This window comes from Calypte anna, chromosome 13 (genome assembly GCF_003957555.1).
Source record: "Calypte anna isolate BGI_N300 chromosome 13, bCalAnn1_v1.p, whole genome shotgun sequence".
In the NCBI taxonomy this organism is placed as follows: Eukaryota; Metazoa; Chordata; class Aves; order Apodiformes; family Trochilidae; genus Calypte; species Calypte anna.
The window spans coordinates 822,751-845,851 of record NC_044259.1 but is presented as its reverse complement, the minus strand read 5'-3'; the positions used below and the strand labels follow the sequence as shown (position 1 = coordinate 845,851).

At 47.8% G+C, this 23,101-nt stretch overlaps 1 protein-coding gene across 5 annotated transcripts in view; it reads left to right on the top strand.

The window, feature by feature from the left end:
- Window positions 1-298: 298 nt before the first annotated feature.
- Window positions 299-23,101, top strand: part of SIL1 (SIL1 nucleotide exchange factor) — an 83,969-nt gene continuing 61,166 nt past the window's right edge. The window contains exons 1-5 of one of the 5 annotated variants that reach the window (XM_030458994.1): window positions 326-362; window positions 2,124-2,193; window positions 4,484-4,641; window positions 16,758-16,872; window positions 20,031-20,166. In XM_030458994.1, the coding sequence (XP_030314854.1) occupies window positions 16,768-16,872; window positions 20,031-20,166 (241 nt within the window). In that variant the 5' untranslated portion in view covers window positions 326-362; window positions 2,124-2,193; window positions 4,484-4,641; window positions 16,758-16,767. Of the gene's footprint in view, window positions 363-689; window positions 704-2,123; window positions 2,194-4,483; window positions 4,642-13,163; window positions 13,181-16,757; window positions 16,873-20,030; window positions 20,167-23,101 lie in introns of those variants that run through there. The other 4 variants (XM_030458996.1, XM_030458993.1, XM_030458997.1 and 1 more) reach the window with 4 other exon arrangements.

Sequence of the window (23,101 nt, the reverse complement as noted above, 5' to 3'; positions counted from 1 at the left end):
CATCCCTCCAGGCCCTTGTCCCCAGTCCCTCCCCAGCTTTCCTGGAGCCCCTTCAGGCACTGGAAGGTGCTCTGAGGTCTCCCTGGAGCCTTCTCCAGCCTGAACACCCCCAGCTCTCAGCCTGGCTCAGAGCAGGGCAGCTCCAGCCCCTCAGCATTCTGGATTCACCCCTATAACCCACACGGAACCGGGCAGTCCCTCCCGACGGGTCACCCCTCGGTGCGGTACCGATGCCCGCGTCCCGGAACACGCGGTGCCCGCACACCCAGGATGTCCCCGGCCCGCCTGGGACACGGGGCGGTCCCGTTCGGTTCCGCCTCCCGGGAGTGCGGGCGGTGCCGGGGCCTGCGCAGAGAGGAGCGGTGAGTGGGGGGGGGCGGTGGGGCCGGGACGGGAGGGAGGAGGGGAGGAAGCTCGGGTTCGGTCCGATGTTCCGAGCCGGGTACCGGGCAGCGTTCAGACCCCGCAGGACCGGGCTGCCGGTTCCTCCTCCCGTGTCCCGGCTGGAGGGGAGGCAGCGGCCGGGCCTTTGGGGGGGGATGGGCTCCTATCCGTCTCCTCCTTGCCCGCAGAGGTGGAGCTGGTGTGGAGGTTCGGGGGGAGACAGAGGCAGCCGGGGGTCGGTCGCCGTCCAGAAGTGTCCGGACCCCGTGTCCGTGCGTGGGGCCGCTGCCCGCGGTGTGTCCGGGCGGGCCGGAATCCCGTAAGCAGGGAGGAGGGGGGTGTTTAAAGGCAAATTCCACAACGGCAACAAAAACCCAAGAAAGTACCCTCAGCCTGGGCTCGGGCTGTGGCCAGGGGGGGCTGTGACCTCGGGCCCTCTGTGCGGGTGTGGAACAGAAGTGTGTGGTGCCTGGGGTGTCTCTGGGCTGCTCTGCAAGGGGGGCTCTGATGAGCACTGAATTGGGGAAGGCTTGGGGAGGTACGAGCTTGCATGAGGCTCTCTTGCCAGGGAAGTAGTGAAATTAACATGTTGTAGTGAAATTAACATGTCAACATGGGGGTTTTGTACACAACACGATTTGGAGCATTGCCTTAAAATATTTAACTTCAGTGGTTGACTAAGGTGCACATTAGAAGTTGTCTGGACAAACACCCAACACTGCCCACCTCTCCAGATGACCTGGGCTTACACTGACAACTTCTGCAGGCACAGTTTCTCAGGGGCAAGTTATTTATTTTGCGGTGTTTTGCCGATAGAGTTAACCCAGAACAGCTGTGGCTTAGAGGCAGAAAGCCTGACTTCTCTGATCCTGTTTAACATACTCGGCAGCCTCGGGTGAGCTGCAGAGGCATTTCTGTTGGCAGAGCTGTCTGCGAGGAGGCTGCTCCAGCACACAGCCCTGGTAGGAAACCTTCTCACTGCAGATAAAGTCTCCAGCCTGTAAGAAGCCCCAGACACACCCTGTTGCTTACCCAATCTGCTGCCAAAGTGTTTCTGCTCTCTGAGAGCCTTTTGAATTAATTTCTGCTCTGGGAGTAGTATTTGCTAAGGGATAGAACTTTTTTTTTAACCCTTCAGCCTTGCTTTACATGACCAGCCTGGACCACATTGGTATTTTTCCAGCTGCCTCCAAGGTGGAAGCATCCAAAATACCACCCCAGAAACCTGAAAGGTAGAAGCACAGCTAGGGAAGGTGGGAGCAATGTCTGCAGATTCCTTGTCTCTGCCCTCTGTGTGACCATGTAATTGAGTAGGTTTGAAGAGGTACAGACATGAGCCTCTTAAAGGAATAAACCTGAATGTGATGATTCCTTATGAGCTGTCAGAACAGACCTTGAACCTGTGCCCTAAAGCAGCACAAGGGCAGTGCTGCTGCTGTCACCTTCTTCTCTTTTGCTGTTGAGAATTTCTTTAGCCTGGGCAACAGAACACCAGGAAAAACTCTCCAGCACCCCCAAACCCTCTCTCTGTTCTTACCTGGCAAGGAAATGGAAGGCTGAGTACAGATGTAGTCAAGCTGGGTAGGTGATTGAAAGCACGTGAGAATTACTTATATTACATGAGAATATCCTGCAAAATTCACAAGGCAGTGGGGTTCTGGGGTAAATTTGGGTATAAAAATCAAGTTTTCTATGTGTTAATCCCCTCTTATTACTGACTGCCTCTGTGACTTTTGTAGCCCACCTCAGCTCTCTTACTGCTCAGCTTTCCTTCCCGAGAAACAGCGTTTGATTGCACTTGTAAAATAGGTGAGTCAGCTGTAATTAAGATTTGTTGAGCACTTTGTTGATAAGTTCCCTCTATAGCTGGTTATTATTTTTTATTAACACGTAGATATTCTTAGCATCTGAAGTGAAAAATGACACAACACTGGGGATCTTCTGGGAAACAGCCCCGTGGGAAGGAGGTGGCATGTGCAGAGGAGGGCTTTGTCAAACCTCTTCTGGCTGTGGTTCACAAGGCTAAAGCTCCTGCTCAAAGAAAATAAAACCTCGAGTCACTGGGAAATCTTAAATGTTCCCGGGAAGTTAATCTCTGCTTTTGCATAAGGTTTGTAGCTCTTGCCCCCTTGCCAGGTTTCTTGCAGAGCCTGCAGTCGCAGTTTGCTGCAGCTGTGTGTGTGTCAGGCACAGCTGCTCCTGCTGCTCCCAACACCTGGTTTCACTGATTTCAGCTGCTTTCAGCAATCATTGCCTCAAATGATTCTGCCTGGGGGAGGGAGGGAGGGGTTGCCCCTGCAGTTGGGTGGTGATCCTTAGGGGTGCAGCTTGCTGCAGGGTTGGGGGTAAGAAGGAAGCCTTGTCCTTCCCCAGGGTAGCTCTGGTCAGTGTCCTGCACCCTGCAGTGCCTGGGGGTGCTGCCTTTGCTGCTGGAGTAGTTTGGTGACAAACTGAGCTGCAGAGCTTCCTTTATGGAAGGTAACTCAGAGGTGAATTGAGATGGTTACAGCCGTGCTTACTCTGCCTTGCTGTGTGGGTGCCTTTCAGCAGGCTGAGGAGCTCTGTTGTATTTTGGGGAAGAGAAGGCTGTTAATGGAGCTCTGTTGCTGCTGTGGTGGTGTAGGAGTGGGCAGATGGAGGATCCTGAAATGTAATGCAGGGCTGGAAAAGCCTTCTCCATGCCCTTGTCCTGAGGCTCCAGGCTGGAGCGAGGTGGATGTTAGTTCAGATCAGGGCTGGGGACAAGCTCTCACTGGAACTTGATGGAATCTCTGTCTCTGATGGCTTTATCTCATCCAGCTTGCCCTTGCAGGAGATGAAGCAGGGTGCTCTGTCTCTTACCTTCAGACCCTGGTGGATGGTTGTCCTCCTTGTGAACACCTATTAAGTGCTAACCTAGAGCTGAGAACAAAGCTGGAGGGGAGCAGGGATGGAGAAACCCCCTACCAGCTGCTGAAGGGCTGCATGTTTTGCATCCCTGAGGCTCCACTTGTTCCCCAGACCCTCCAGTTTGTCTGTGACTTCCTTAGGGGCAGTACCCAGCTCTGTGCATGGCCTCCCAGCCCCAGATTAGGGATTTTTTATGTTCTTAAATCCCAGAATCATGTTTGGGTTTTTGCACCTGGAGCTGTGGTGTCACAATGCTGACACACATCATGTTTTTTCACCCAGTCCCCCATTTTTTCCAGTGTTGCTTCTGTCTGGGGAGATTTTTCCCTATGCTGTATTTGTTTGCCTCATCTTTGTTTTTTGCTGTTTCCAAGTGTGGTTCATTGCATTGCTTTCCTTGCTGTTCTTTTTATTGATTTGTGGGCGTTTTTTGGAACTTTCCTTCAGTTTATCAATTCTGTTCATGACCTCCAGAGTGTTTCTAGCTTTTAACTGCTGGGCATCCTTTCAGGTTTCATAAAACTACTTTCTCTTTCATTGCTCAGGGCATTAATGAGAGGGATAAATAGAAGCAGACCTTGACTGAGCTCTGAGGTTTTCTTCCCTTGTTACAAGGAGCTGTTATTAGCTACTCCTAAAGTGTGTGTGGGGAAGAGTTGCTGTGGGTTTTGGTGGTTTTTTTCATAGTAGTGAGCCCTGTGCTTCATGAAAGTGAGCTTGCTTAGTCTGAGTTCCTCTGGTTTGCCTGTCATTGTGGGATGGATAGAGTGAAAAGCCTGCTTTAACACCACTTTTCTGTGCAGAGTGATGGGCGGATTTCCACAGAGGAGGATTTATGTCCCATTTTCTGACTTGGGTGATTTTTCCAGAGCTTTCATGAATCTCACTCTTGCTGGCCCTTGCTATGATTAGTGTTGCTCAGAGGCAATCCTCTTGCTGCTCACTCCTGCTTTTCACCCAGAGCTCCCCTTGGATAGCAGGGGGGAGTTTGTGCTCACAGTGTCCTGCTCCCCTTTGCTTCTCTGTAGGGCTGTCCTCAGGGAGAGTTAAACTTCTCTGTATGTGACTAAGGTAGTAAAAATACGGTTTTCTCCTCAAGCAATTTGAAGTTCCTTGTGTGTGTGTGTGTGTGCTCAGCTCTGGGGGAAAAAATATTATAAATGACTTGCTCTGGAAAAATTAATTACACTCATTTTTATCCCCCAAACAGTGTGTCACTGTGGGAGCAGTTGCACCATACCTCATTCCACCAGGGCTCTGCTGGCCACCTCTCAGCTAAGCAACAGGAGTTGGTTTATCTGAAACATCCTGAACTGGAGAAAAAGTGACTGTTCAAACAGGACCAACTCTTAACCACTCCTGAGTTCTGTAAGTACTGAGCTGCTGTCTTCAGCTGTTTGCATTTTATGAGGCTTATCCTTTTCTGAAGTGCACTTCCACACACTATACCATCTTCCTTCCTGGTGTAACTGTGGGGAGAGTTTCCAGCCCCACTGAATACAAGGACAGCACAGGGCACCTCCGTGCTTTTCACCTCTTTAACCTCTCAAGACTGATAGCTTGAGGTATTTGGCCACAGGTTGTGCTTCAAGGACATCATCAAGGAGATATTTGTTCTCCTTTATTGATTCACAGCTGATGATGGGTGCCCTGACCAAATTTCAATTTCAGGAGAGAAAACTTAGCCTCCCTAAAGCATTCATGTGGGTTTTATTGCATTTTTCCTTACCTCCCTCTGGGAGGTTGTGTGATGTAGTTAAATACTGGAAGAAAGATTGTGTTCCACTTTGGATTATGACTGAATCTCAGTGGTGGATAAATTGCATCCTGAGTCCAGTTTGCAAAGCCCTTTGGGCTTTGTGGGATGCAAGAAGCTGTATTGTATTCTAGATGTGTGTTTGCTGGTAATTCTATGGGATTTCCAGTGAGCAGGTTGTAAGAGTCCTGACTGTACTGGTTCTCTGCACAGCCAGGCTCCTTGCCCAAATAATTCAAGAGTGTTGCAGAGGGAGGAAAGGGAAGGTGAAAGGATGATTGGGAAATCTGGGTCACTGGAATAGGTGGGAAGAAGCTGCCTGTGTTGTTCTGAAGGAGATGCTTAGCCAGCTGTATGCCTTTAAGGATCTAAAGAAAGGTCAGGGTTTCTTTAACAACTGCCTGCTGTAAACCCCAATAGTTTCTTTAGGGAGAGTTTTTAAAGGTTTAACTGTTAATTTTAGACTTTTTTTTTCAAGCATGCTGCCATAAAATCAACTTTTGCAGTGCAGAAAGCTTTAATGTCTTCCATGTTGGGCTCACTTGCAAGAAATCTATGTGCAGTTATTTCATACGTACCAGCTAAATCTATCAGCCAACAGATGTCAAGTGTAGCAAAAATGCTATAATAATATTATGGTCTAATAATAGTTATAATGATTCTAATTACCTGGTGCAGCTTTTGAGAGAGGCAGACTCAGAAATTAGGGCAAAGTAGGTTGTTAACCTTGAGCTGCAGAAGCACTTTGAGATGCCAGGGCTGTGCCCTCTCCTTCCTATCAAGCAAGCCATTCCCTTTATTCCCTTTAATGCCCCTTTACTGCTGTATTTGATCTCTAGGAAGGATCCATGGCTTCATTTTTTTTATATTCCAGCATTTGTTCCCCAGTGCTTGCCCTGTGCTGTGTGTTGTCCTGGGACCCCAGTACTCCTCCTGGCTGTAGGACCAGTAAGGTGCCATGTAATGGATCACCTCTTGCTGCATTTTGATTTTGTGATGTGAAGTTGGTGAGATTCACAGGCAAGGATCCTTTCTGCAGGGGCAGCCTCACATGGGCTGAAACTTGGCAGCTTCTAATGATTATATGCCAGGCTGAACGTTTTTCCTCTAAATAATAGATTCAGCATGCTGATGAGAACTCGGCAGGACCTACGGGAATTCAGCTGTCGGTTGCTGATCCTTGACACGGGCAGCAGATGTGAAATCTTTTATCATCTCCCTGTAAAATGGATCCAGTGGTGCCCTCACAAGGCTTTTTCCTTCCTTACCAGCCTGCTTATAGACTGCCATGCTCTGCTTCTTCTGACAGCCCTGCCTCCCAGTGCCATGTGTGCCAGCCCACCTTTCCCTGGGGCTCGCTGCAGTCAGACCTCTGCCGCCTTCAGCCTTTCCTCTGGACAGGTTTGCCTTCCTGCAGGAGCTGGTGCCTCAACCATGGAGATGGGGCTGTAGGAGCTGGAGGGCACAGCTTTTTTCAGGCTGGGGTGAAGGAGGATGCAGTAAAGGGCTGTGCTTGTTTAGGGGAAATGATCTCGCGGAGTAAATAATTTGTCAAAGAACACTTGGCTTTGTCCCAGATGCTATTAAGGAAAAGACAAATCTTGGATCTCTTCAAGCCTGAGCTGTAAGGCTCATGCAATATTCACTTGCTTTTTAACATGCTGCTTTGATTTGTTCAACATCAGGTGTTACTGCTGTGACCAACGCTGACTCTTGAACTCGCTTGTGCTTTTACTTACCCTGAGAAACCAGAGCTCCTTTTGTTTTCCACTCCTGGTAAATATTAGCAGCCTATTTCTCATCCTTCCACAAGAGCACCTTTCTGCATCCCTTTTCTCAGCCTGGATTTTCACTCGGCTGAGTTGCAAAGGTTCCTTTCCCTAAGACCTGTGCATATCCAGGTCTCCAAAGGACACTTAAGGGAAGGTGTAGGAGCAGTGTGAGCCCTCCTGCCCCTTGGCAGGCTGTGCCAGCACCCCCAGACCCTGCTGACATCCTTGGGGGGGTGTGGGGGCACTGCTCTTTCTGCTCACACTGCCACTCTCTTTCTTCACCTAGTTTCTAGCATGGAGATTTCTCTCAACAAGGTCTGGAAGAGCCCTCCAGCACCTCTCTGCCTCATTGCCTCCATGTTTCATTTTAGACTTCATCTATAAACATCTCTTTGCCCTTGCTAAGCACTGCATCTCTTAATTTCTCTCTGCTAGAGTATTATTTAATTTGTAAATGTTCTAGGACATTATTTGAAAAATATGATATGAAGCTGTATTTCATTTATTGTAATGATCCACTAATGTGGGCATATTTCAAAGGCAGGCTATGCAGTGCTGTGGGCTTTAATTAAATTTTGTTTTTCAAGTAAGCATCAGTAGACAGACAATAACAAATGGTGGACAATATGCATACTGAATAAACTCACTCCATTTTCTTTTCCAGGACTGTGGAAGTGAGAATGTATAGCCCTTAAAATATACTTGGCCTGCACGTGACTGCTGCTTTACTGCAGTTACTCTCTTTGGAGGGAGGTTGTTTTTTTTTTTTTTCCTTCTAACTCTGACTTAATTAATTTTCTTGATCTTCTCCTGCCCACAAAAAACCCTGTTATACTTTGGAAGATTTCCAGCAGGGTGAGTGAGGTTCTGCTGCAAGCTCTGTGCTTAGCTCTGAATATTGTGTTTCTTAATGCATTATGGCTTGTGGGGGGGGTTACAAAACCCAAGGGCTGGGTATGAGGTTCTGGTTCCTTGGGTGGGAGATGCTTGTCTTGCCTCCTCTGGCTGCGTGTGGTGTGTGCCAGCAGGGGAAGAAAATCTGATGTTGTTGCGTTTGACAGTGTTGTACTCAAATCAGGAATAAGCAAGTGGCTCTTGAGTGTGTTTTGTTCCTTTTCATCCAGAGAGTTTGGGGTAATCGAGTACAAAATGTATGCAGAGAGAAGCTTGGGAAGCCTGTTCAATGGCAGCAGGAGGCTGCTGGGAATCATCGTGGCACTCACAAGTGTGGCACTTGTGCAAGTGTTCTTGGGGTAAACAAAGTCATGGGATGTAAAGAGGCTCCTTTGGGTTTGTGCAGAGCATGGCTTGAGGAGCAGAGTCAGGTTGCTGGCTGGAGCATCACAGGGTTCTGCATGGTTTCTAGTGGGTAGTGCAAGTGTTTTTCTCTCTGTGTTTGGGAAATTCTCCATTGTTTAGAAACAACTGGAATTTGCTGAGAAAAGCAGTGGGGGTGCCCTGAACTCCCACAGCACTACAGCCCTTTGATTTCTCTCTGAAATCTCTCCAAGTCAGAGAGATGAAAAAAAAGGTAAATTTTTCAGGGGATGGCCCCCTGTCCTCTGTTCAGAGCCGTGAGTTCAAGCTGTGTCCTGGACTGATGCCTAAAGCTTTGCCTCCTTAACCTGCCTGCAAATAGATGCCTGGTGCTGGCTCTGCTCACAGCCTGCTGACCTGTGCTGGGTCACTGTCCAAAGAGCTGCTGGGTGGAAACTGGAGCATGGAAAGCCTGGGAGAGGCTGTTGGAACCTGGCTCTCACCTTGCATCTCCGCAGCTCTAAGTGCCTGTAAAGCCTGGCTGTAAATGACAGCCTTGTGTCTGCTAACCTCCTCCTCCAGGAGCTCTCAGTTTAACACTTCCTGGGTGGTGGTGACAGTCTGTGTTTTGCTCCTTGTTGGAAGCTGTGCCACCAGCACGCTGCAGCTCTCCTGGTGCACGTAGCCACGGATGGGGTTGGTGGTGCTGGATGAGGGGCTTGGAGGAAACACAAATCCTCTCCAAGTAAGGCTGGCAAGATGGTGCCCTGTGCTTGATGCCAGTCCCTGTGGCTGGAGAGGAGTCCTGCTACAGGTAAAATGGTGTCTCAATAGAATTTATCATGAAGCATCAGATGCTCTTTAAATAATTTCTGGGGAAAAAACACATGCAGTTGAGGTTTGTGCTGGTGCTACCAATACCAACGGGAATGTCCTGAGCTTGCCACTTTGTTCTTCCCTTGTTCCTTGCTTTTGGCTTCCTGATTTTTCCCTTTTTTTTCTTTCTTTTTGTTGATACATGTCACTTGAGGGTCTGTTGCTGGAGTTTGGGGCCGGCAGTTGCTTCTTGGCACCTCAAGGCAGTGGCTTGTAGTTCTCATCCTCCCTGTGGAGTTCCTGCCTGTCTCCTGTTCTCTCCCCCTTTGAGCTTTGCTTCGCTGTCTGCTGGTGAAGCTTCCCCCCAGGAACCTTGGGCATGCAGACTTTTCTGAGGTCATTATTAATGTTCTGTGGAAGGAGCTGTTTTTCTGGCCACTGGGGCTGAGGTGTCTGACCCCAGATGTAGCACACTGGCATCTGGAATATTTGGAGATCCAGTGGCTGGATCCTGGGCTGAGGGATTTGCCCTCTGTGCAGTGCAGCAAGCTCTTGAGCCTGGTTTTAGCAGGAGCAGGCCAGTGATTCGGGTTCCTCACTGCACTGTCTGGCATGATTCAGTCTTGCCTCCTGAACACCTCTGTAGGACAAGCAAGATGCTGGGCTGCTGGCTGAGGAGTGTGAAGTTTCTGGACAATGAGGAGCTTCAGCCTGGCATGGAAATTCAAAGATCAAATTCTTTTTACGGATGGAGATTATCAATGGCTGCCTTGTGCAGGAGTGCTGCACAGGAGCAGATCCTGTTGTAGCCATGTCTGTTAACAATGAAGAAGGTGCTGGTGTCTGTAAGCACTTGGTTCTGACACCGGCCAGCCAGCTTTCTTGGATTTCTCCTCTGGAGCTTGGCAGCCGTCTGCTCTGGGGAGTAAAGTGGTCTCCTAAGAGTTTATTTGGTCTGACACATGACAAATTGTTTCTGCTGGCAGGGACTGGAGGTGCAGCCTGTAGCTGGCAGCTGGGGAAGCTGGGGTAGGCACTGCCTTCCTCCTCCTCCTCCTCTTAGGAAGGGTCAGCAGAGGGAGTGTTGTTTGAGCCCACCTCCCATTCCAGCTTCCTGTGCCATTTGCACAGATTATTCACGGTACTGATGTGCTGGGTGTTGCTGTGAAGGGCTGGAGGGGAGAGCCTGCATCCTGGAACTGGACCCAGTTGCTATTAAAGACACTTTCAGTGTCTTTTTAGGGCATCCTGTTAGCTCTGTAATGAGGAGTGGGTTATTACATTCCTCAGAAGAATAAAAAGTACACATCCCCTGTGAGGTACTGTAAATAGATTTTATCTGTTCTGTTACCTGCAGTGTCAAGGATAGGTTCCCCAAGCATTTTAATCTTGTTTTTCAGAGTTGTCTCAGTGTGAGGGATCACTTCTATTTGTGACTTTGGGAAGAATTACTATCATCGTTAATTTCTTCTCCTTCCTGCTGTCCATCTATTATTAATCCTTCTGAGAGAAAAAAAAAAAACACAACTCTCTAAATCTCCACCAAAACTGATTTCTTGATTAGAAAGCGAGTTATCTGTGCTAGAAATGTGTTTTTTGAGTGAGCATCTTGTAGCCCTGTGTGTACCTGGACCCATGAATGTGCTGGCTCCTCCAGTGCCCTCAGGAACCACTGCAGGCACACGGAGCAGCCCCCCAGATGCCTGGGCTGGCTCTGTGCTCTGTGCCCTACAATGAAGGAAGAAAGCCCCCCAGGCAGCACGTTTCTGGGCAGCAGAGGCACACCTGGAGCACTGGGGAGGCAGGAGGCTGAAGGTCAGGTCTGCTCAGCCACCCGAGTGGTGCTTTGCCTCCTGAAGTGCTTTGCCTGCAGTGCCTGGCTGCTGTTATGAAACAGAAATTAGAGAGGACAATGGGTTCATCAGCTGATCCTCTTTTGTCCTGCAACTAAAAGCCAGTTCAGAGATTTTTGTGGAAGTGCTGTTTGCTTTGGTCCTTTTTTTGCTCTTAAAGTACTGACTGAAAGAGCTGGAGACTGGAGGCCACTGTAATTATTATTTCTTCCTGAACAGCAGAATAATTTTGCCATTTAATGCATAAATGACAGGGTTGTTGCCTCAGGAAAAATACCTCTGACCCTGATGCTGCAAACCCTTCATCTCCTTGCCTGGTTCTGGGTGCACTGAGGTTTCTCACTCCTTGGCTTGGGGTCAGTGCCAAAACTTGTCTGCAGCCACTGGAAGCTACTGGAAACGTTTTTGTGTGGCTGAGGTCAGGCCGTGTGGCAGCTTTTCCTGACAGATGTTTGTCCTGAAGGTCGCTGCACATCTCTTCTCTCCAGGCAAGTCTTAAATTGGTGCAGATCAGCCCCTGTGCTCTGCTGTGGACTTGAGGGTGCTTGCTGGCCCCGAGGCTCTGCAGGGTGAGGGTGTCGTGTGTGCAAGAGCAGCTGCCAGGAATTCAGATAGATGCTTTTTTTTTTTTTTTTTAATAAATAATAAATGATAAATTGAGTTCTGTGATCTCTGAGGTGTGCTCTGCTGTTGTGTGCTCCCACCTGAGTGGAGCAGAAGGTTCCTCCATCCTGGAGACAGGGCTCTGAGGACTGATGGAGACGCATGCTGGCTGCAGCCCTGGGACTTGGGGGTCTTGTGGAGCCAGGTGTAGGGTGGCCCCGTCTGCCAGGATGATGAAAGCCTTGCTAAGACCTCAAACCACCCAAGGATAAAGCTGTACTCTTGCCCTCTGGAGAGCAGTGTTTTCTGTGAACTCTCAGGGATTCATTAGGCATATTTAACTGAGAGACTCAGTGATTAACATGAAACTCTGTGGTATGGTTTACACAAACAACAGGGTCAGAGCTGCTTGGTCGAGTAGAAGGGGTGATGCTGGCTTTATCCATGAATGACCCCAACATCCCACTCCTCTGGCCCTGTGCAGAGCCATGGCTGGTGCCAGTGAAGGTGCTGTCCCCAGGTACACCCGTGCCCTGCTGGTCCTTGTGCTGGCACCCAGCACCACGGGCAGGAAAGACCCATGCTAGGTGGTATCATGGCTGAGCTGCTGTTGGAGGGGCTGATGTTAGCTGGTGGCTGAGCAGCAAGTCTGTAGGGGTTATTAATATTTATTGTTGCTATTTGTTAGTGGTACTTATAAAAGTTTCATGATTGCACAGTAGATTCCAGGCTCTGTAAACACATTTCTAACCCTGGTTATCTTTCTCCTCCCTCCCCGTGCCAATACTCCTGTCCATGCCCTGGTCCTGGTGCTGTGGATCAGAACTGCCAGAGCTGCCTTTTATTCCTGTAAAGCTGAGAGCCTCTCACAGCGTGGGTGCTCTGTAGGCAGCCAAACACGGGAAGGTGTTCCTACAACTTTTCCCTTGTGTAGGAGTGTTTTTAGCACACCAGAGCAGAGTCCTGGTAGGAGTAAATTATGAGAAGCAAGCAAGAGAATAAACATGGATTTTTTGTTTTAATTTTTTTTTAAAGGAGTTTCATAGTTTTAGTCAATGGGTGTGTCTGTAAAGCAGCCCTGCATCAGGGTGTTTGCAAACAAGGGTGCTCACTGTCCTGTCTGTCCACCGTGCATGCTTTGTGCCCAGGTTTTAGGTTCCTGCTCTGCATAAGGTTTTAGGTTCGTTATTATTATTTTACTCTGTTTTTATTATTAATTCTTATTCAGATCCAGCTCTTTGGTCAAGCATATTCTGGTGTCTTCCAGAATCTCTGTAGTTTTAGTATTGGCTTTAATGAGGAGGAAATTTTACTCCTGGCTCCTTTTGGAAGTGTTGCTGCTCCAGATCTCTCTGTGGCAGGAGTGAGCTCAAACATACAGAAGAGCAGGAGGTCCCTGTGAAGCAGGTGCGTGGTTGTGTGTCCACCCAAACATGAGTATTTCCAGGCTGGCTTTTTTTCAGCTTGGTTTGTGAGAGCCTTTGTGTCTGTGCCTCTGGGAAGAGGACAGCCTGGTCATGTCTGCAGGTTGGTCCTGCTCAGTTGTTTGGGAGCAGAGGGTTCTGCAGACCTGACTGTAATGAGTGGAGAAGGGCAGGGTGTCCTGTGGCCTCCTAGTAACCCTGCCTTTGCCCACCTGCTGTTTCTTCTTACTCACAGCCTTAATTTTGGATTAAAATCTTCTCTTTCTCCTACTGGTGTAGCATCTGAGGAGGTGGAGGGGCTGGTGGCCATGGGACTTTCCCAAGGCCTCTGATTGACACTGCTCTGCACTTCAATAGCAAGTCAGCAAAAGACAAGTGCTTGTTACAGCCCTGGGGACCCTATTGCTCAGAAGAGGAAATTTTCAGGTCAGGTCAGCTAAATTTCCTTCTCATTCTCTGTTGTGTTGCATCTTAGCACATCATACTGGCCTTGGCCACACGTGCCCAGTGGCATTACAATGACATTGTGTTTGAACAGGGATTTTGACACTGATTGTGGTGTGTCCTGAGCACACCTCTTCAATCAGCCATCCCAATTTACACATCTGTCTTCAAAAGAGTTCCCTGAACTGCTATTGCCTGGCAAACTTTGGCTTCAGCCTAAGAGACTGTAAGTGCTTGGAGGTCTTTGTGTCACCAGTTCAGCTGAAGGGTGCTTGGGCTGTGTTCCTCCCTGTCTTTCCCTGGGGATTGGTCTCCAGAGCTGCCCTGGTGCTTGGCAAGGGGACCTCTGTGAGTTGTTTGTGCTGTTGGTGCTTCCATTACCTCTGGCCTTCTCGACAGATACCATGCAGACTGTTTTGCCAGGTTGATAATTCCCAGGCTGCTCCCTGGATGAGGACAAGGATTAGTTTATTGTAACACCAGAGCCCAGAGAGGGGCCTGAGGAACCCTCCAGGATGTCTGTGCTCAGTCCTAGAGCAGTGGACCAGAATTCAGATGAGGCCTCTGATGGGTTTATTGGAGTGGTACAGGGTATGCAGCGTGGGCTTTGGAGGTAGGACATGAAAGGGTGGTGTGTTCCCAGCAGCAGAAGGCATTAATGAAATATGTTCCTCTTACTGACTTGCTTTGAACTGTCACCTATGGCTGTGGCAACCACATTCATGGGGCTGTGCAGCACTTACTGATGCACAGCCCGGAAAATGAGGAGAAATGTCCTTGCTAGTAGAGAACACAATGGCAAAGCTGTTGTTTGGGTGGCTGCTGGTGTAGGATGGGGTTTTCTGGAGCTGTGGAGCAGAACCTCCCTGTGCTGTGAAGCCAAGAACAGCATTTGGAGGCCTCTTGGAGTGTGACCCTTTGCTCTTTTTCTCTAGTAGCTGGTTTGCTTTGACATAAAAGGACTAGTAGGGAAAAAACCCCAACAGCCACTCCGCACAAGTGGAGTCTGTGCTCTTCCTGTAGCTGTTCTAGAGCTGACAGGCTGCAGCTGCACCTGGATGCTGCTGCTGGATCCAAAATAATGTCCTGAAGTCAGAGCAAATGCTCCCCATACAGGTGAGATCATGGCTGCCACCTACTCTGTTCTGCAAGCTGTAAGGGTTGTTTCTAAAAATGCATTTTATCCTCAGAACATTTGGTTTGGAAATCCTTTCACACCCTCTGTGTACGTCGGTCTTGTAACGAGATGTCAGCCTGAGCAGGTTTCTCTCCAGGAGCTTCAAACCCCCATGTTTCACGTATTAGCTCCTTCTGCCTACCTGGGACCTAAGCAAACTGCTAATTGTTGTGCAGATGTCATCTCCCAGGCAGGCATGAGGTTGTAGGCTTTAAAGAGGCTGTACTGTCATTTGCTTCCAGCCTTCTCAGTACACGTGAGCTCTATTTTTATGGGAGTGTGCCTTTTCTTTCAGCCACTGCTTTGTTGAATTTCTTTTTCTTCTTTTCTCTTTTTATTTCCAGGCTTGCAGGTAAAGTTTTGGGGATACATCTATTTTTCATTATTCCAGTTTTTCCACTTTTTTCTTTTAGTTATATATAAAGTAACTAAAAACCAACCCCAAAACTGTTTCCCAAGTAAAAAAACAGCAGTTTATTCTGAGGAGAGATGAGGGGAGGTCTGTATGTGTTGTCACTCTCAGGTTGAGGTTCTCCCTGTGGCATTGGCCAGGAGGGGACATTGGTCTGATGGGGTTTGAGTCCCTGAGCTCTGCTCTGGATTTCCCAGCTCAGGAGCCTGGGTGTTAGAGGCAGCCTGGTTGCACTTGGCAGTGCCACAAGAGAGAGGTGGAGGCTTTGGCCACAGGGTGTTTTTGCTTGTCTTCTGGAAACAAAGAGCTTTCTTCTGCTTTGGTTGTTCTTTGATAAAGCCTTGTGGGTGGTTCTTTGACCCTTTAGAAAAGAGAAGAATGTCTAAGGAGGGTATCAAGCTCCAGGTCAGAAACACAAGGTAATATTTTCACGAACGATGTGATTTAAGCAGTGGAACTGACACAAGTTGCTGACCAGCTGTGTCAGAAGTCCAGATCTGCTCCAAAAGCAATTAAAGGCAAAACCAACAATTCAGTTAGTGTGGATTTGAGTTCAAGAAGACCCTGGGTCAGGCATTTCTGGGAGATGAAGAAGTGCCTGAGATGTGTTACTATTTGTGCTCCCTGCTCTGCTGCTTTTTCCTAAATGTCCACCACTGACCAGCATAATGCAGTGATTTTGTTGCTTTTTTTTTTTTTTTTTTTTTTTTTTTTTTTTTTTTTTGACTAAAGCAAAAAAAAAAAACCAGGAAGAGAAAGAAGTAATGGAGTAGGGAGACAAGACAGCAGTAAAGGGATCGAAGGAGAGGACTTCATTCCCTCTGTGTCCCCCAGTATTTTGGGGGAGAGGTCCTTCGGTGGCAGGAGCTGGTGTTGGTTGTGCCTTTGAGCATGTTTTCTGCTTTGTGGAATAGAAGATGGGTGCTTCAGGGAAGTAAAAAAATGTGCCATGTGATGTTACTTACATCCTGATGGACACCAGGGACACAAAGATATTTAGGACTGCATGTATGGGAGGACATGCTTTAAAACCTGGATAGGAGTAGGAGCAGACTTGATGGAGGGATGAGTAATGAAGGAGTGTTTGAACGGAACTAATCAGTCCCATCTTCTTTCAAAAGACCTCATTTAGTTTAATTTAGCAGTATGTAAATTTAGAGCCAATCAAAGGCAATACTTCTGCAGGCTGTGTGCTGGCAGGCTGCTCCATTCCCTACCCCAGCCTGAGCAGCAGTGAGCTGAAGGCTGGAGGTGGTTTGAAGCCTCGTGCTGTGAGGCAGTGGGGGCACCTGTGTGCCTAGTTACACACGTAGTAAAGGAGGACACCACCTCCCTTCCAGGGGGACTGGCAGCCCCAGGAGCAGGACCCTTTTTATTTCTCCCCTCTCTGCAGTCAGGCAGGGTGGCTTCATGGTGACAAATGTAGGCAGAGCTGGCTCTGGGGTTCACAGTTCAGGTGGGCTCTTGAGCTGTAGGAGTCACCAAGTTAAGCTTGATGACCTCTGCAAAATGTTGTTTTCCTCAAAAAGAGACCCCAAATAGATTTAGATAGCCCCCTAGTCCCTTGATGGCTGATACTTTTGTTTAATTTGAATTAACACAGCTACTCTGGGCATAAAAAGCCTTTGTGGGGTTGCACTGACTTTTATTTTTCTGTGTTGTCATCTGTGGCACCAACACAGTGATTATAAAGAAGACTTGCAGGTCTCTTTGTGTTTTCCAGGAGAGATATGAGCCCCTGCAGGGTCAGTATAAGCTGCTTTGGCATTGTCACTAGCTCCACTAGCAGTAAAATTGACACCCCTTGCAGTCCCAGGGAGACCCACCTGCTAACACCTGGAGGTGTTGTGTTTCCTGCTGTGCTGCATCCCTGAACCCAGGCTGCATTGCAGCTTGTAGTGTAAAGAATGCTGAAACCTGTCAAACCATGGACTGAAACACAGCTGGTTTTGTTTCTCTCTGCATTTCAGGCAGGTGGCAATGTCTCACTGGGCCCGGCTCCTCTCCGCTGCTGCCAAAGTCAACCTGCTGGTCCTGGTACTTCCTCTGCTGCTTTCCTGGTCAAGCCTAAGTGACAGAGTTCCCGTAAGTGTTGGCTGAGCCCACTGAGAGCTCTGCTTGCAAAGAGGTGTCCAGCCACCAGAGTCTCTGCTGGGGCCACAGCCGTACCTGAGCCCTGGGTAGGAGCAGCTGGGGTGTTGCAGCAGTGGGTGAATCGCCTCTGCTCAACTCTGAGTCTTCAAGAACTGCATTTCAGAAGGGCTTCTTTCTCAAGACTGCTTGCCTCCTCCCAGGAAATCCTCAATATGCTCAGTCCAGAGGGTTTGCAGCAGGAAGGGTGCCACCCGGGCAGCACTTTTGTGCTAGCTGTCAGTTTTTCTATTTGGAGTTGTCACATGTTGCCCTCATGGCACGGGGCAAAGCTAATTACGTGGTGTCATTGAGAGAAGAGTGGAAGAGGTGGCCTCAGTTAGGTTTCTGACTGTGCTTCTGAGTCAGTGCAAGTGAGTCAGGCTTGGAAGAGCATCCTTTCAGGTCCCTGCATCCCACGTCCATGGATTCTGCCCCTTGCAGTGTTGTTCTGAAGCGAGGTGGGGGGATGCTGCCTGTCCCTTTGCACTTGTACAGCTCTGCAGAATCCCCCCTGGTTTGGATTCTGCTGCTGAGCCCCAGCCACCAGGCCCTGGTGGGGAGGGATGTTTTTTAGTTCAGTTGATACTGTGGCTTAGAACAGTGGGTCAGCAGGAACCCTGGTGTAGGGGGTGAGTGGCCCCTCACTCCTGCCTGTGCATTGCAGTTTGCTGGTCTGTCAGTTGTGTGATGCAGCTGCTCGGGGGCTCTGCTGTTCCCTGGAGCAAATAGGAGGGATAGATTACAGAATAAGGACTGTAGAGCACTGCTTCCGACCCACCTGGAGCCATATCACAATGAGATAATTTATCTTTATTTCAGGGAGGGAGGGTAGGAAGCTGGAGACAGTGAGAGCACAGTCATCCCAGCTGGAGAGCAAGCTCTGGGACAGCCACCCAGGGCCAGGTGCCTGAGCTGGCAGGCAGCCTGATGCTGAGGTGCAGACAGGATGAGTGCCATGGGTGGTTAAACTCTCCCATCACTGCTCTGCACTCCCCCTGTGATGGCTCCGTGGTGGCCACCTCCCTCCTTTATTGCAAACAGACTGCATGTTGTCTCAGACCCTCCCTGCTGGGGGCTGTTCAGATTATTGTGGTTGGTTTCAGATTGATACAGCGAGGAGGCTTTGCTGTCTGAAAGGAAATTTCTGTGCTTTAGAAAACATCTTTCTACTATTTTACTTATGAAAACCACCCCCCAAAATTCTTCTACTTAATTTCTGCATAAATGAAGAATTGCCTGTGTGGTGTTGCCCATTTTTTTGCCAGAAATACTAATGAAAATGGGGTATTGCAAAGCAGTTGTGGGCCAAGCAGTGGAATTTAAATGAACTGAGTCACATCTTTTTATCCTTACTGAACATTTGGATCACGGCATGGGCAGAGCCAGTAAACAACCAGCCATCTCCAGTATGTGTTTGAACAGATACAACAGTCAGAGACTTGTTGGTAAATCTATGGGGCCTGTATCATTAAGTCCCTCTAGGATAATAATATACTAGTGTAAATAAGCTAAATAATAACTGCTCTGACTCATTTATTTTAGTCCTGTTGCATCTGGGCTCAGGAAACATTAACAGCCATTTTTATCAGGAGAAATTTTATCAGTATCCTTTTATGCTTATGATTGTTACTGAGTTTTAACCATTTGGCATAATTTCATCAGTCCCAAACCTCTGATACACTTAGCAAAGGCAGGAGTTTAAGTTCTGTTTTCTAGTGTATTTCTGAAATTTCCATCCCTTTTGACAGAGACAATAAAACCATTCTATAGCTTTGTCAACCATCTTCATGTGTTACCACTGTCATTGCCAATGGTATCTGTTTCACTCTGGCTGACATTTCTCTTCCTCAGAAACACTCTCCTAGGCTGGATAATGGATATTTATATGCAAAGCACTCCAATTCTGCCAGAAAATATTGCACACATTTTTTCCAAGAAGTGGAAGAAGTGAAGGCAGAACATAGCCTCTAATTTCCAGTTAACCTCTTAATTGACTTCTTTTTTTTTTCCCCGGGAAAACATTCCAAGGATTTATATCAAAACACTTCCTGGTGTGAGCTGTAACTCTTGCTCTAATTGCCAACAATTAGGAATAATCTTTCCCTATAGGCTGGTTATTTGAAATTATTCAGTCTTTGGTGATCCCAGAAGCTGGTAACACTCCCTGCAACAGAAACTGAGTTGTCTGGATGATTAGCCTGGACCAGAAAAGCAGAATAGCACAGCCCTGCTTCCCCAGCAGTTAGCAGCTTGGTGTGAAATAGCACCAGGTTGTTACTAAGCACTCCCAATAATTTTCTCCTTTGCAGTATTACATGTCTCCCACCAGCTCCCTAGGGAGATTTTCCAGTGAAGAGTGAGGTTTCCCTCACAGCAAGGAGGGTTTTTTCCCTGCCTTTCATCCTTTTTTTTTTTTTTTTTGTACTAGCTCACCTACCACACCTCTGTCACTTTGCACCATAGGTGGTAATTAAATCTCTGCCTCGTTGTTTTAAAAGACTTTGGAGGGCACCAGGAACAGGTGGAGAAAAAGATGCTCCTGTTTTTTACTGTGTAGACAATTTGGTGTGTTTTCCCTTTGTTCTATTTTGGAAGGAACTGAGCTATTTTAGCTGAAATCTTCTCCAAGCCTGAAATAAGTACATTTAAAAACAAAACAAAACAAAACCAACAAGACCCAAACCAAACAATGCTTGAGGCATTCCACTCGTGTGGAAAAATTCAGCTGGAAAAGTGAAAAGTTTGACATATTTTTAAGCAAGGGGAAGCAGGGTTTTGCAACGTTACACAACCCTAATAACAGTCAGGGCTCCTGGCTCTGGGTGTAATACAGGTGAGGCTCTGCTAAAGCTTGTTTTAAACCTGCAGCCTGCACTGGAATGGGAAATAAGCTGCGTTGCTTTGTTCAGCACAAATGTCATGCTAGTTATGCATGTTTAACCTTTAATGTACTTTAAATCTAAATTTAACCATGTGGAAAGAATCTTCGGATGTCACCAAAAAAAAAAAAAAAAAAAATCTGCTGGCAAGGGAAAAAATTTTGTATTCTCAGCCAGCACTAAATTATCCAGATGCAACTGCTAATGAGCTGAATCTTTTCTATCCAAAAGGAGTTTGCCCTTACAAAAATAGAAGAGAGCGACATAAAAGATGACAGTGGGACAGAGCCAAGAGGAGAGGATGATGCTGATCCTGAAGACCTGGAAGTGTTTTACCCCACACACCAGTGGCAAGCCATCCGTGCAGGTAATGCTGATGACTCCTTAGTCGTGTGCCTTTGAGACCCCACCTGAGAGCACTGGCAGAAGCCTTGCAGGGACTCAAAGCACTGGCTGTGTTCCCGTGACAATGTTATTTGCTGGTGTTGAAAGAGGTCCAGCCCCAGTGACCCAGCAGAGGGGCAGGGAGGGGACCATCACTGAGCCAGCTGGCAGTGGGAGGGGATTGCTGAAGTGTTGGGGTTCCCTGAGCAGATGGGGTGGGCTGCCCATCGTGTTGCAGGTGGTGATGTCTCTCTCAGCAGCCCAGAAGCTCTGTCTCTGTTTGCACACTTGTCAAAGGACAGGTTTTGTAAGATCTGTTGGCACATGGTGTCCCAGCTCTGCTCTGGTGTGGTTCTGCTGGGTGGCAGTCTAGTTAAAGTTCATCAGTGGAACACTGTACAGCTTTTTAACAGTGGGGTTTCTGGGCCTTGGCTGTTTGAAATCCAGGTTTTATTCCTACTCCTCTATCCGACAAAAGAACCAAAACCCAACAAAACCCTCTTCCTTTTTATTGAGTTGGTATCATGTTTTAGATATGTCTGGGACACGTATGGTGAGAAAACACCAACTGGGTAGGCAAAAACCCCTGCTCTGGAAAGGCTCCAGAGGGGATAAGCCTGTTTAGACACACGCAGATGCATGTATGCACACATTTCAGCAATTAGGATGATCAGTAGGCCTGTCTCTGGGGTCTTGGGCAAGGTAATTAATCCACTTGTGTGCTTTGGTGTCCTCATGTATATGCAGGTGTAATACCTTCCCACCTCAGAAGGGTGAACTAAGTAGGAATTAATTTTTATAAAGTGTTCTGAATTTAAAAGAGCTTTATCCTGTGCTCAGTGTTATCACCAAATGAATAAATATGGGATCCATTTGTCTTGAAATTTCTGCCAGTTATAGCAAATGTAAATCTTTGTATAACATAAATGTCTAGCAAAACCCCCTAAATTTCACAAAGCTGCAGCATATACTTATCTTCCATTTTTGTACCATTATGTATGGAAGGCATGTGGTATCCCTGCTTAGTATTCAGACTGGCAGATCCCCACCACCCCTGCTGAAGCAGAATATGTGAATATATATATATTATTTCAGTCATTATATAAACATCATTGCCAGTTTTGCTCAGAAGCACTTTCCCCATTGCTTGGGTGTCTTTTGTTCCACTTGATTTTTGCAGCAATTCCAGCAAAGGGCTTGTGGAAGTGGGGAGCTTGTCAGCATTCACAGTGGAGAAGAATTTCAATTACTCTTGTAAAAGGCTGAAATGGTGCCCTGCCTCATTGGCTGGTCACTACAGATCTTCATTTCAGCTGTGCGTGCAGATTTGGGTCGAAACATGTCAAAAAGAGGACTTTTCCTTGGTCTCTCCCTGCCAGCCTTGGTTTTTGTCTCTGGTGGGTTTTTCTGAGGCCAGATCTTGGGTGGGGGCTGTGACTCATGAGCCAACCTGAACCTCAGCACAGTGCTCCCAAGTTTGATTTCTGCTGCCTGCCCTCCTGACATGTCCCTGTGCCACCTTCCTCTTGCCATCCCTGCAGCAAACAGGGACAGTCTCTCCTGGGGAAGCAAATGTTGTCATTTAAAGCCTGGATCTTCAGTTTCAAACAGTGGTCAGAGCTCCAGCTTTTTGTGCCTCCTTCTCCTCCCGCAGTTGCTCATCTTTTAAACATGGATTTCCAGTTTGACTCTGCTGGTTTTCTAACTCCCTGTTGCTGATTACCTCAAACCTCAGCAGAGTCCTCAACCTTGAACCAAATCCCTCCACCAAAGATGATGCTTTCAGTACCCACAGCCTGTTTTGGGTGGTTGTGGGAGCTGGGTTTTGGTCGAGTGCTTTTTTGCACTTGGAGTGAGCTTCCAGCTGCTGGAGGTGGTTGGATGGAAACAGAGAGAGACAATTACCCTAAGAGCTCCATCACCTGTAATCTTGGAAGCCCAGAGCTCAGTTGTTTCTTCTGCCCACCAGTCTGGAAGCTGACAGGCTGTGGAAAGGTTAGTGAGGCTTCCCCAGGTCCTTTGACACTTTGTTAGGCATTGCTGCTTTCTCTCTTGGCACTACATAATGCAGCAGGGGTGGCTGGGTTAGACCAGGGTATGTGCACCTTGGGAAATCACCCAACACCTCCACTGTTTTGTTTTTTTGGTTTTTTTTTTTTTTTTGGTGTTGTCTGAGGAAACAGTGAAGAAATCTGAACTTTGTGTTGTTTTTTTTTTTAAATTCTCTGTTGGTGGTTGGAGTCCATAGGAACTTGCAGGCTCCTTGGGGCTTCTTGAGTAGGATTGCCAGGCCCTCTGAAGGTTCAGACCCGTGCTCAGAACCCTTCTCATGGTCAGGCACCTTGACAGAAGCAGAATCTTTTGCAGTTGTACTTCCTCCAAGGTCTCTTTTCTGAGTGCTTTTTTTTGCCAGGGGGTAGAGCTGACAGTGCCCTTGGGAGCTGGAAGCTTTCAGGAGAAACACAGTAGAGGTGATTTTTTGTTGCAGCTTACATTTAGTCTCTTCCAAGTGCAGGAGGTGAGGCTGTCAGCACACAGAAACAACCTGCTGGCTTTTGAGGTGATCTTGCCTGATGGTTACAGCAACCAGAGGCTGATCCTTAGTCACTGGGATGCTGGAGATCAGTGGAAGGATTGGATGGTGTTGGCAGTTGTCTTTGGCAGGTTTTTTTTTAGGGGGTTGGATATAAAAGCATTTCTATCGCCTTTCCAGGTGACCTCAAGTATGCCCCACGACATCCTGGACCACATGGATGCTTAATTTCCTGGGAACTATCTACTTCTGTTATTTGGGCACCTTTTTTCCTTCTGTTCCATTCATCAGTCCCAAATGACAACTGCAAGTGGGATTGCTCTGACCATTTAAACACATGAGTGAGCAGCAGATTTTCCTCCTGGCTCTTGGGTCAGAAGTGGCT